The sequence below is a fragment of the Thamnophis sirtalis genome, unplaced genomic scaffold (genome assembly GCF_051295495.1).
Source record: "Thamnophis sirtalis isolate CommonGarterSnake01/CBP01778 unplaced genomic scaffold, rThaSir2_p1.2 scaffold_1, whole genome shotgun sequence".
Taxonomy (NCBI): Eukaryota; Metazoa; Chordata; class Lepidosauria; order Squamata; family Natricidae; genus Thamnophis; species Thamnophis sirtalis.
Genome location: NW_028261381.1, coordinates 168,677,329 through 168,689,604, shown reverse-complemented (window position 1 = coordinate 168,689,604; position 12,276 = coordinate 168,677,329). Strand labels below are relative to the sequence as shown.

General features: G+C 41.7%; 1 protein-coding gene across 3 annotated transcripts in view; it reads right to left on the bottom strand.

Annotated features, from left to right (window-relative positions):
- The window catches only part of HOMER3 (homer scaffold protein 3), a 49,500-nt gene extending 37,498 nt beyond the window's left edge, over positions 1–12,002 (bottom strand). Inside the window, exons 1-2 of one of the 3 annotated variants that reach the window (XM_087703249.1) lie at positions 11,504–12,002; positions 10,918–11,108 (exon numbers count right to left, since the gene is read on the bottom strand). Coding sequence is in view for 1 of the 3 variants with exons in the window: in XM_087703250.1 (XP_087559376.1) it covers positions 10,918–10,922 (5 nt within the window). In the remaining 2 variants the exon portion in view is untranslated. The remainder of the gene's footprint in view (positions 1–10,917; positions 11,109–11,503) is intronic. The other 2 variants (XM_087703248.1, XM_087703250.1) reach the window with 2 other exon arrangements.
- Positions 12,003–12,276: the final 274 nt, after the last annotated feature.

Sequence of the window (12,276 nt, the reverse complement as noted above, 5' to 3'; positions counted from 1 at the left end):
TATAGATTGCATGTAATAAACTTGTAGTGCTTTGAACGCAGCTCCTATTCCTGGTTACTTGCACCTGATGAGAGGCTTTTTATGTGAGTAAAGCTCAAAGCTATTTAGCTGTTGTTGTTTTCTTTTCCCACAAGAGGATCCCAAAATCTAGAAGAAATTAGTTTTCTTCTAATTATCTAATCCAACAGACCACTTAGTAAAGTTAATATCAGTCAAATATCTCAGGGACTCTGACAGTTCTAGATTCGTACCTTAGCTTTGCAGGTGGTCCTTGATTTACGACTGATCATTGTTCAAAGTTACAAGGGCCTCAGAAAGAGTAGTTTACGGTTTGTAAACTTCTGGTCTTCGTAAAATGCTGCAACCTCCCATAGTCACATTACTGCATTTTGGGTATTTGGCAAGTGGTCGCAATTATGACTGGTCGCGACATCTAGCAGTCACGTGCCAAATTGCTATCTTTTTTGCCAGTTTCCAGCAAAGCACCCATTCTGCAGAATAGATTCGCTTAATATAAGAATTGGGTCCAGTCATGTGGGTATCTTGACTTAGGAATTCCAGTCCCAATTGTGGTTGTTAAGTCAAGGGTTGCCCATATTAATTTGGGGTTGGATACACTAGATCCGTGATGGCGAACCTGTGGCACGCAGAGCCATCTTTGCCGGCATGCCAGCTGATTTTCAGACTCCTGGTTGGCCCATTGGGCCATTTTTCACCCTTCCCAGGCTTAGGAAAGCCTCCAGAGCCTGGGAAGGGTGAAAAATGGGCCAACTGGAAGTTCGGAAACCATCAATTTCCGTCTTTCGGAGGGCTCTGGAGGGACGGGGGGAAGCCGTTTTTGCTCTCTCCAGGCTTTAGGAAAGCCTCTGGAGCCTGGGGGAAATGGAGGTGAAAAATAGGCTCAATGGGTCAACTGGAAATTGGGCTCATTTTTTGCCCTCCTCAGGCTCCGGAGACTTTCCTGAAGCCTGGGGAGAGCAAAAGAGGGGCCCAATGGGCCAACTGGAAGTTCAGAAACAATCCGTTTCCACCTTCTGGAGAACCTCTGGGAGAGGCCATTTTTGCCCTCCCCAGGCTTCAGGAAAGCCTCCGGAGTCGGAGGGGAGACACTCACACATGCACTGGGGGGGGGGGAATGTCACATGCACATGCGCAGGTGGGTGGGGCGCATTCCATTGTGTCTCAGGGCACAATTTTGGCACGCCTTTACAAAAAGGTTTGCTATCACTGGACTAGATCAATTAAGCTGTTTTTCACTTTTATTTTTTATTCTACAAGAAAATCTTTCTGTGACAACATCAGTATTTTAAAAACTCAATAGTCTGAGAATTCCAAAACATCTACACCAAGGCATATGGAAAAATTCTTTCTAAATTGCAATAACCATAGCTCTACAGAATAAATCACTGGGAGAACTCTTTACTAAGGCTACCAAATCAGAGGGCTTCAAATAAAACTTTTCATTGAAACTGCTTATTGAAGTGACTTAATGAATTAAATGGTATCTCAAAGTCCACAGGGAACAGGCCTTGAACTTCAGAATAAATGCTTTGCATTCTACTTGTAAGGGATTGGAGAAAATAGCAAGCTAAATTAAGCGATCAATAAGATTAGATTCTTAAATACTGCAGTGAAGAGGAAAACAAGCAATGTAAAACTTACAGTTGTTGCCTTCTGAAAACAGAAATATATTCTCCACTTCTTTAAAAATAATTGTTTAAAAGAAGAAAATTTTAATAACTAAAATCACCCTGACTACGTTTGCTGACATACATGCCCAGGTCATTGCAGCTGCATTCATACAATATGCTAAGCTTTTCTTAGTTTCAATCTTGCTTTGCTTTTTTGGTAACTCCTTATTTCTCATTGACAGCATTTTTAAATCGCTCCAATCAAATGATCTGGATGTTACACAGAAGAATCTCAAAAGCAATCTCTCAATACACAGTAATCAAGAAAAATGAATAACTATACAATCCAAAAATTATGGTCACATGGCCAGCCACTATTTAGAGGTAGTTCTCAACTTACGACCACAATTGAGTCCAAAATTTCTGTTGCTAAATGAGACATTTGTTGTGGGTTTTACACCACGTTATGACCTTTACTGCCACAGTTGTCCAGTGTTGTTGTTAAGTGTTGCTTAATATGGTTGTTAAGTGAACCTGGCTTCTCCTTTGATTTTGCTCGTCAGAAGGTTGCAAAACATGACCCCAGGAAATTGCAATCGTCATAAATATGAGACTGTTGCCAAGCATTTGAATTTTGATCACAGGACCATGGCAACGGTCCTAAGTGTAAAAAATGGTCATGTCACTTTTTTCAGTCCCATTGTAACTTCAAGCGGTCACTAAACAAATTGTTGCACGGTGACAGCTACCTGTACTACCAGGCATAAAGCAATCAAAAGCACAAATAAAAACAATATTTTTTATTTTTTCCAGGAAGCCCAGACATTGGAACACAATATTCCATTTGTGTTTCAGAACTATAGTAAAAGATATTTTCATAAGCAGAAATGATTGGATTTTGACTAATATTTCCTGGAAATGCAAGAGGGCTGTCCCAATCGCATCCTGTTTGTGGGTTTCTAACTAGCATCTGGTTTGTCTTTGAAAACAGAAGTGGAGAGTTTATCATGGTTTTTACCCTGTGCAACCTCACAGGAATATTGGGAAGAAATCACTGTATGTAAATGGGGACTAAGGACTAGGTTAGGGTCTATCTGCCAATCTTCAGGAATATACTCCAAAACCAAAACAGAATAACATTACTATAATTGATGCAATGGAAAAAGCCAGTAAGAGCTTAAGTTTAAAACTGAGCCAGATTTTGTAGGGACCCAGAGAGAGAGAGAAAAAAAAATCAGAAAAAAAATCTCTGATGGGACAGTTGGTCACCAATCATAAAAGTTATTGAGTCCTCCAGCCAATGTCCCCTCCCACCTCCTTCTAGTCATGTGAACTCCAGTAGAGCTTTTAAAGAGTTGGAAAGGATTGGGAAGCCATGTTCTACATGCTCTCCTCTAACTTGTTATAAGTTCTTATGACATTTGTGACCATTTTACTTCCTCACAGTTATTGATCAGATGCTAAGATAGTGAGAAGTCCTTGGTGTTTTCTTGCAGGCATTTCATTACCAAAACTAGATAACATCATCTGTGATTCCAAAGTTGCTTTTTTTTTTCAAGAGGCAACTGGACTTTCTGTGTTTTCTTTGATGACATTTCGCTCCTCATCCAAGAAGCTTCTTCAGCTCTGACTGGATGGTATGGAATGGAAGGATTTGTATATTTATATTTATATGGTGGGGAATACGATCCCCACCATCCAGTCAGAGCTGAAGAAGCTTCTTGAATTCCTGAAGATCCTTGAAACGTCTTCAAAGAAAAACCAGAAAGTCCAGTTGCCTCTTGAAAAAAGCACCTTTGGGTCAACCATGACCTGGAGGACTGAGAATCTCCATAGACATCAAAGTGATGTTACCTAGTTTGCGTAATGAAACATCTGCAAGAAAGCAGAGTTCAGAAAGCACTAAGGAGTCCTTATTTCAACCCTGAGCTACAAATATTCTCCTTTATAAGTTAAGAGTGTCCTGTGGTCCAATGGTAAATTAGCCCTCACATCTTTTTGCTCTCCTGCTTGTTACTTACTGTGAGCCTAATTTGAAATTGAAAGGATGCTCTTGGCAATGCAGGTTTAGAGCAGACCATAAAACTGCAGTTTAAGGACATAACATATAAGTAGCCCTGCTGGATCAAGACAGCAATCCATTTTATTCAGAGGTGGACAACTCTTTGGCAGCCCTAGGCTGCATTAACATTAGGTGAAGGCCAATGAGATAAAATGCACAATGCTATATTGCACCCGCGGGTAGGATTAGATGTTTTGCAGTCAGTTTGCAACCTATGCATTTTCAGTGTGTCACGTGTATGGTAGTTTTTATGTTTCCTGCCTAGAAACAGTGAGAAATGACCATCAGCGGGAAGGCCCCTCAGAACACAAAATCCATATGTCAGAATATCCCTAAGAGCACAAAAAAGGTCTGTACAAATAGTCCTCAACTTACAACCACAATTGAGATCAAATTTATGTTGCTAAGAGATACCGTGTTATTTTTGGGGAGGTCTTATTATTTTTGAGGTGCAGGAGGCGGCGAGCCTGGCCACCTCATGGCTGCTGCTGTGTTGCAATATTTTCGGGAAGGGCTTATTTTCAGGGGAGGGCTTATTTTAGCCCATGCACTCAAAACCCCGATTGGGCTCATTATCTGGGGAGGTCTTATTTTCAGGGAAACAGGGTAAATTTTTTAAGTAAGTTTTATCCCATTTGATGACTTTTCTTCCCACATTTGTTAAGTGAATCACTGCAGTTCTTAAATTAGTAATAACAGTTGTTAAGTAGAATCTAGTTTCCCCATTGACTTGTCAGAAAGTTGCAAAAGAGGGTCACATGACTCCAGGACACAGAAACCATCATAAGGGTGAGTCAGTTGTCAAGCATTCCATTAATGGATGGAAACTAATCAAGGAGAGAAGCAACCTAGAATTAAGAAGAATTTTCCTGACAGTTAGAACAATTAATCAGTGGAACAACTTGCCTCCAGAAGTTGTGAATACTCCAGCACTGGAAGTTTTTAAGAAGATAACTATAGCTGGATAACCATTTGTCTGAAATAGTATAGGGTTTCCTGCCTAAGCAGCGGGTTGGACTAAAAGACCTCTAAGGTCCCTTCCAACTCTGTTATTCTATTCCATTCTATCCAACTGTAAATCACAGGATCATGGGGTTTCTTATAATGGTCATAAATTTGAAAAATGGTCATAAGTTACTTTTTTGTAATATTTTTGCCATTGTAACTTTGAATGGTCACTAAATGAACTATTGGAAGTCAAAGACTACCTATATGTGCCAGAATCACTCTGCATGTATAGGTTACATCCCCCCTCCCGACTCAATCCAATATCTTATTTCTTTAGTAGGCAGCCAAATGCCTCTAGGAATAAAGTATAGAAGAGACATAATATTTATTCCCCATCAATGAACATTCACAGATGCTCTACAGGTAGTCCTCAATTTACGACCACAATTGAGCCCAGAATTTATGTTGCTAAGTGAGAAGTTTGTTAAGTGAGTTTTGCCCCATTTTACTATTTTTCTTGCCACGTTTGTTAAGAGAAACACTGCAGCTGTTAAATTAATAACAGGGTTGTTAAGTGAATCTGTCTTCCCCCAATGATTTTGTTTGTCAGAAGGTCGCAAAAGATGATCACATGACCCCAGGACTCTGCAACGCTCATATGTATGAACTGGTTGCTAAGCATCTGAATGTAAATCACATGACCACGGAGATGCTGCAGTGGTCATAAATGCGAAAAAATTGTCATAAGTCACTTTTTTTCAGTTTGTTTGTTTGTTTGTTTATTATTTATAGGCCGCCCTTTTCCCTGAGGGGACTCAGGGCGGCTTACAATTTATGGGGAGGGGAATACAAGACAAGACATGAGACAATACATAAGTAAAAATAGAACACAACATTCATTCATCATTCGGGTGGGGACGGATTAGAGTCTTTATCCCCAGGCCTGATGGGATAGCCAGGTCTTGAGGGCTGTGCGGAAGGTCTGGACGGTGGTGAGGGTGTGAATCTCCACGGGGAGATCGTTCCAAAGGGTCAGAGCTACTACTGAAAAGGCTCTCCTCCGCATAGTTGCCAGTCGACACTGACTGGCGGATGGAACTCGGAGGAGGCCTAATCTGTGTGATCTAATAGGTCGTAGGGAGGTAATTGGCAGGAGGCGGTCTCTCAAGTACTCAGATCCACTACCATGGAGGGCTTTATGGGTGGTAAGTAGCACCTTGAAGCGCACCCGGAGATCAACAGGTAGCCAGCGCAGCTCGCGGAGGATAGGTGTTATGTGAGCGAACCGCGGTGCGCCCACAATCACTCGCGCGGCCGCATTCTGGACTAGCTGAAGTCGCCGGTTGCTCTTCAAGGGCAGCCCCATGTAGAGCACGTTGCAGTATTCCAGCCTAGAGGTCACAAGGGCCCGAGTGACCGTTGTGAGAGCCTCCCGGTTCAGGTAGGGTCGCAACTGGCGCACCAGGCGAACCTGGGCAAATGCCCCCCTGGTCACAGCCGACAGATGGTGGTCAAAGGTCAGCTGTGGGTCCAGGAGGACTCCCAAGTTGCGAACCCTGTCTGAGGGGTATAAAATTTGGCCCCCCAGCCTGAGTGATGGAACACTAGCCAAATTATTGGGAGGGAAACACAACAGCCACTCGGTCTTGTCCGGGTTGAGTACCAGTTTGTTAGCTCTCATCCAGTCCCTAACGGCTTCGAGACCCCGGTTCATCACGTCCACCGCTTCATTGAACCTTCAAAAGGTTACTACGTGAACTGTTAAATCGAGGACTACCTGTATTGCCTCTGAACATGGAAGCTCGATTACATGGCAAGGCTATTTTAAGGTAGGGGTGTCAAACTGGCGGCCCGCGGGCTGAATGCATCACACGCAGGTCACACCCACCCCAGCTCAGCAAAGGGAAGAATCATCATAATACGTCACATGACGGAAACGCAACATGGCGAATTTTGACACCTGTGTTTTAATGGCTAGATTTGGGGGGGGGGGCATTTCAAAACTTTAAAAAAAATCACTTGTCAGTTTCGTAAAGGTGCAGATTCCAGTTCAAGGAAGAAAGTCAGAGGTGAGATTTAGAGATCCAGTGTTCGATGAATGACCAGACCACCCCCCACCCTCGTACAAAATGTCTGTGTGTTTTCCCTTGTATTTAACAAGATAACAAAATAACCATTCTTTTCATTGTCTGCATGCATCCCTGGATACCTTTTTCAAAGTATGTATGTAAGGCCCTATCTGCAGCTTATTAGGGATAACTTTGTTTTAAAACTCTGGAACATCTGCCGTTTCCTTTTGAGCTTGTTTTCTGAGCTAGTAGCAGCATGAAGGAGTCTGGGAAATGTGGCTCATTGCTGGCTGGCAGACAGCCGATTGCTGAGTCAGCTGGATTGAAGGTGCCAAGGTGAAAGTTTTGTCGTTTTGACAACTTCTTCTTTTGTCCAGATTATTTGGAGGAAAATTTGAAAGCTTTGTCTCCCTGTGACAAATTGCTGCCTTAATTTCCATTTTAAATACTTGAAAAGGAAAACATAGTGATACCTATGGCAGGATCTGAACACTCTTCTGGAGAATGCCCTTCCAGTTGTGGAAATACAATACAATAATACAATACAATAGCAGAGTTGGAAGGGACCTTGGAGGTCTTCTAGTCCAACCTCCTGCCTAGGCAGGAAACCCTATATTGTTCCAGACAAATGGCTGTCCAACATCTTCTTAAAGACTTCCAGTGTGGGGCATTCACAACTTCTGGAGGCAAGCTGTTCCACTGATTAATTGTTCTAACTGTCAGGAAATTTCTCCTCAGTTCTAAGTTGCTTCTCTCCTTGATTAGTTTCCACCCATTGCTTCTTGTTCTACCCTCAGGTGCCTTGGAAAATAGTCTGACTCCCTTCTCTTTGTGGCAACCCCTGAGACATTGGAACACTGCTATCATGTCTCCCCTAGTCCTTCTTTTCATTAAACTAGACATACCCAGTTCCTGCAACCGTTCTTCATGTGTTTTAGTCTCCAGTCCCCTAATCCTCTTTGTTGCTCTTCTCTGCACTCTTTCTAGAGTCTCCACATCTTTTCTACATCGTGGTGACCAAAACTGAATGCAGTATTCCAAGTGTGGCCTTACCAAGGCATTATAAAGTGGTATTAACACTTCACGTGATCTTGATTCTATCCCTGTTTATGCAGCCTAGAACTGTGTTGGCTTTCTTTGGCAGCTGCTGCACACGGCTGGCTCATATTTAAATGGTTGTCCACTAGGACTCCAAGATCCCTCTCACAGTTACTACTGTTGAGCAAGGTACCACCTATACTGTACCTGTGCATTTTGTTTTTGTTGCCTAAATGTAGAACTTTACTCTTTTCACCATTGAATTTCATTTTATTAGATAGTGCCCAATGTTCAAGTTTGTCAAGATCCTTCTGTATCTTTAGCTTATCTTCTGGAGTGTTGGCTATTCCTGCCAACTTGGTGTCATCTGCAAATTTGATGAGTTCCCCATTTATTCCCTCATCCTAATCATTGATAAAGATGTTGAAGAGTACTGGGTTCAAAACAGAGCCTTGGGGTACTCCACTGCATACTTCCCTCCATGAAGATGCAGTTCCATTGAGGACTACATGTTGAGTGCGGTTGGTCAGCCAGTTACGAATCCATCTGATGGCGATGCTGTCTAATCACTATTGGCTTTCTTTAACAGAATAATAAAGTTGGAAGAGACCTTGAGAGGTCTTTAATCCAATCCCTTGCTCAAGCAGGAAATCCTATACTATTTCAGACAAATGATTGTCCAATCTCTTCTTAAAAACCTCCACTGATGGAGCACCCATAACTTTTGGAGACGTTTCACTAATAAATTGTCCTGTCAGGAAATTCCTCCTTAGTTCTAGGTTGCTTCTCTCCTTGTTTAGTTTTCATCCATTGCTTCTTGTCCTGCCTTCAAGTGCTTTGGAGAATAGGGTGACCCAAGGGTGAAATACAGCAGGTTATAGAGAACTGGCAGTGGACATTTTGAGTAGTTTGGAGAAATGCCAAATGCCACCTTTGGCTGACCCCAGAGTGGGGTGGGAATGGAGATTTTGCAGTATCCTTCCCCTGCCACGCCCACCAAGCCATGCCCACAGAACCGGTAGTAAAAAAAAACCTTGAATTTCACCACTGGATTGACCCCATCTTCTTTGTGGCAGCCCCTGATATATTGAAACGCTGCTATCATGTCACATGTAGTTCTTTTCATTAAACTAGACATACCCAATTCCTGCAACTGTTCCTCATATGTTTTAGCCTCCAATCCCCTAATCATCTTTGTTGCTCTTCTCTGCACTCTTTCCTAAGTCTCTACATCTTTTTTTATATCATGGCAACCAAAACTGAATGCAATATTCCAATTGAGGTCTTACTAAGGCATTACAGGGTGGTATTAATATTTCATATGATCTTGATTCTATCCCAAGGGAACTGAAGAAGCTTCTTGGATGAGAAGCGAAATGTCTTCAAGGGAAAAACAAAGTCCAATTGCATTTTGGAAAAGAACCTTTGGGACAACCATGATCCGGATGACTGAGAATCTCCATAGATATATCCCTCTGTTAATGCAGCCTAGGACTATGTTGGCCATAGATCCCTCCATAGGTTGCCCAGCTGATAGGATGAGGTACTTCAAAGAGCCACGAGCCTTAAAGACAATGAAATCTATATCTCATTGGTGAGTAAGGATAACACTGAATGAAGGCAGAGCTGAGCCCTTGTCCATTGACTAAACTATTTCACTGAATGTAATGTTAAGCCTGGGGTGATGGAGGAAGGGGAAAAATAATCCTGGGTCTAATTCCATCTCTCCACTAGTCATAGATAAATAATAACAGGAAACCACTTCCTTTGTTCTTCTGTTTGCTTCACCAGCACTTAGTTGATCCCTAAAGACATTCTGGTAGCTAGTACAAGGTTAATCAATCTCTTATCCATCTTACATCATTACATACTATCAATCTACATACACACATAAAACATTTGAATTAAACGCAGGGTATCTTGTGCCAGTAAATTCCTGCAAGTTGTCACCTTCATCCAATACTCAGCTTTGTAAGATCTTTCCTTTCTCCATAGTAATGTGGACATAGTGTATATTACATACACACACACACATATATATATAAAATAAAATACATAATAGCATGCCGTATATTATGTTGCTTTTAATAAACCTTGACAATATTATCTCCCTCTCTGGATTCTTACACCCTTTATGTCTGCTTCTTTCTATCAAGTTGATTGCACCTCCATGTTTGCTTATCAATTGAAATGGGTCATTCACACCCACAGCCTGACCAAAATATGTATGTTTGCAATTACAAGACTTACATGATTCTCCATTGCATTTGTTATAACTTATGTACAACTACAACAGTAAAGAAATAACAAAAACCAATATCCCCTCCAAACCCAGCCCCCAACTTCTGTGCCCTAAAACATTTTTTTTAATTTAAAAAAACCCAAGTGTACGTGTTCAGCCTTATCCTATTCCAATGCCTGGGGCCAAAGCCAGATTTTTAAGACTTTCTGGAAGGCTAGAAAGGCAGGGACCTGCTGGGAATCAACAACTAGGTTTCTCAAACCAAATTCTGCACCTTTGAGCTGGCTTTTGTGATCTATATTCAATGATTCAATAATAAATGAGATGATTAGGAAGGACAGGGGATCACGCCAATAAAACTTACTTGCTGTCCACTTTGGGCTTATATTTATATATGGGACAGAGGAAAGAAGCTTGGATTGCCAAACTCCACCCCTTTGTCAAACTGATGGACCCATGGAAGTATTGGTTGGTGACCAGGGTAATATGACTTACAATATGCAGATTGACACTACATTTCAGCAGGAATGAATGGGGGAGGAAGGGCTGATCATTCACAAGCTACTTTAAAAGGGAATCATTTGTGTGCTGTGGTGAAAGAGAGTGGCAGTGTGAAATGGGGTGGGGGGAGAACAAAATGTGCATCAGTATTAATTTAAAGTGGATACAGTCAAAAAACCAAATAAATGCCATCCTTTTAATATACAGGAAGATTTATATCACCACATTCCTTCTTTTCTGTTCATCACATTAAAACCTCATATGGCAGGAAATTCACACTATCTCTTCCCTCGATTAATAAACTTTGTTGATTCATTTTTTTAAACAGCAAAACTAAAAAAAAAACACATCCACCCCCAACCCATCAATGTCAAACTCTTTGATTTCTCTGCAAGCACCCTTAAGGTCAAAGATTGGTTTTCTCACCCCATCTTCTCCTGCCCGTCTGCCAGGGTTTCTTTCTTCAGTTGTTCCTTTGATCGAATCTCCACGTTGCCTCTTTTTTTTTTTTCCTGTTCACTCTTTCTCCGGATCCGGATACTCCTCAAATTTCCTCCGGAATTTCACTTTGGAAATCCATGACTTTGTGATGGAAAAGGCGGGGTTGGATTCTAGGGCTTGAAAGAAAGGGAGAGCATTACCACATGCGCATTCACACACATAAGCACACACACTTCTATACGTTCCCAAGGGTGTGGGGAGGGAAGAGAAGCATAAAGATGAGGGCAGCTGTTCCTTTCGCTCCAAAAAGCACTCCCTTCAAAATCACCCGAAAGCACCCTAGAGATAAGAACTTTCTTACTCCCCCTAAAAAATCCCAGGTTCTCTTTCTTCCTCTTGAGTTGGAAAGAGGGTGGAAGCAGGAGATTGTCCTCTTTTTTTTGTGGTTGTTGTTTCTGTGTTGCAAATATTTCTCGCTCTTTTCTAGCGCTTCAGGCAAACCGATCGCTTTCTCTGCAGAGCTTTAAAACGAAAAGGGGAAAAAAATCATGTTAAAAATGGAGCTGCTTACCCACTTTGTTCTTTTGTGCTGGATAATGCCGGCAACCTTTGTTCTCCTTCTTTAAATTTTTATTTTATTTTAATTTATCTTCCTTCATCTGCAAACTCCGCTTCGTTTCTATCACATTTCTTCTGAGTTATTTCCAAAGGGGCGGGCGGGGGCGGGGAGGGTGGCTTCTTTGTTGGCTCTTTATTGCCATCTGCTGGAGGAAACCGGACTCCACAGCTTCTGCAGTCGCGCCGGAGCCCCACAATGAAAACCTTTTTAAACGTGTCAAATATCCGATTGACAGAGGAAAGTTGCTATAACATTAGAATTGCCCCTGGCCTGGAAGCTTTCACAGTTGGAACTGAATCCATTGTTTAACAAAAATCTATTATTAGGAATCATAGAATTGGAAGGGACCTTGAAGTTGGCTTATTCCAAGAAGTCCTAATTAACTTCTACAAATATCCCAGGTAGGAAATCTAATACATTCTGGTGCATTTAATTTTGTTGAACAGCTCATAGGACCACAGAGTTCTTAATCTTTAATTCAAGTCTTTATTGCAATTAGAAGCCATTAGTGTGGATTCTGTTTTCTAGAGCAGGAAAATGCAGGAACCCCCCCCCCCCCTTGAGATTCTTCAACTATCTGAGGCCAACTTTAGCAAACTAAATATATTTAACTTACTATAACTTTGCTCACAGAATGTAATCACCACAATCTTTACCAACTTTTTAAACAGTGCTGTCCAGCCAGCTCAGGCACAGAACATTCAACAAGATGGGTGGTGAATAAA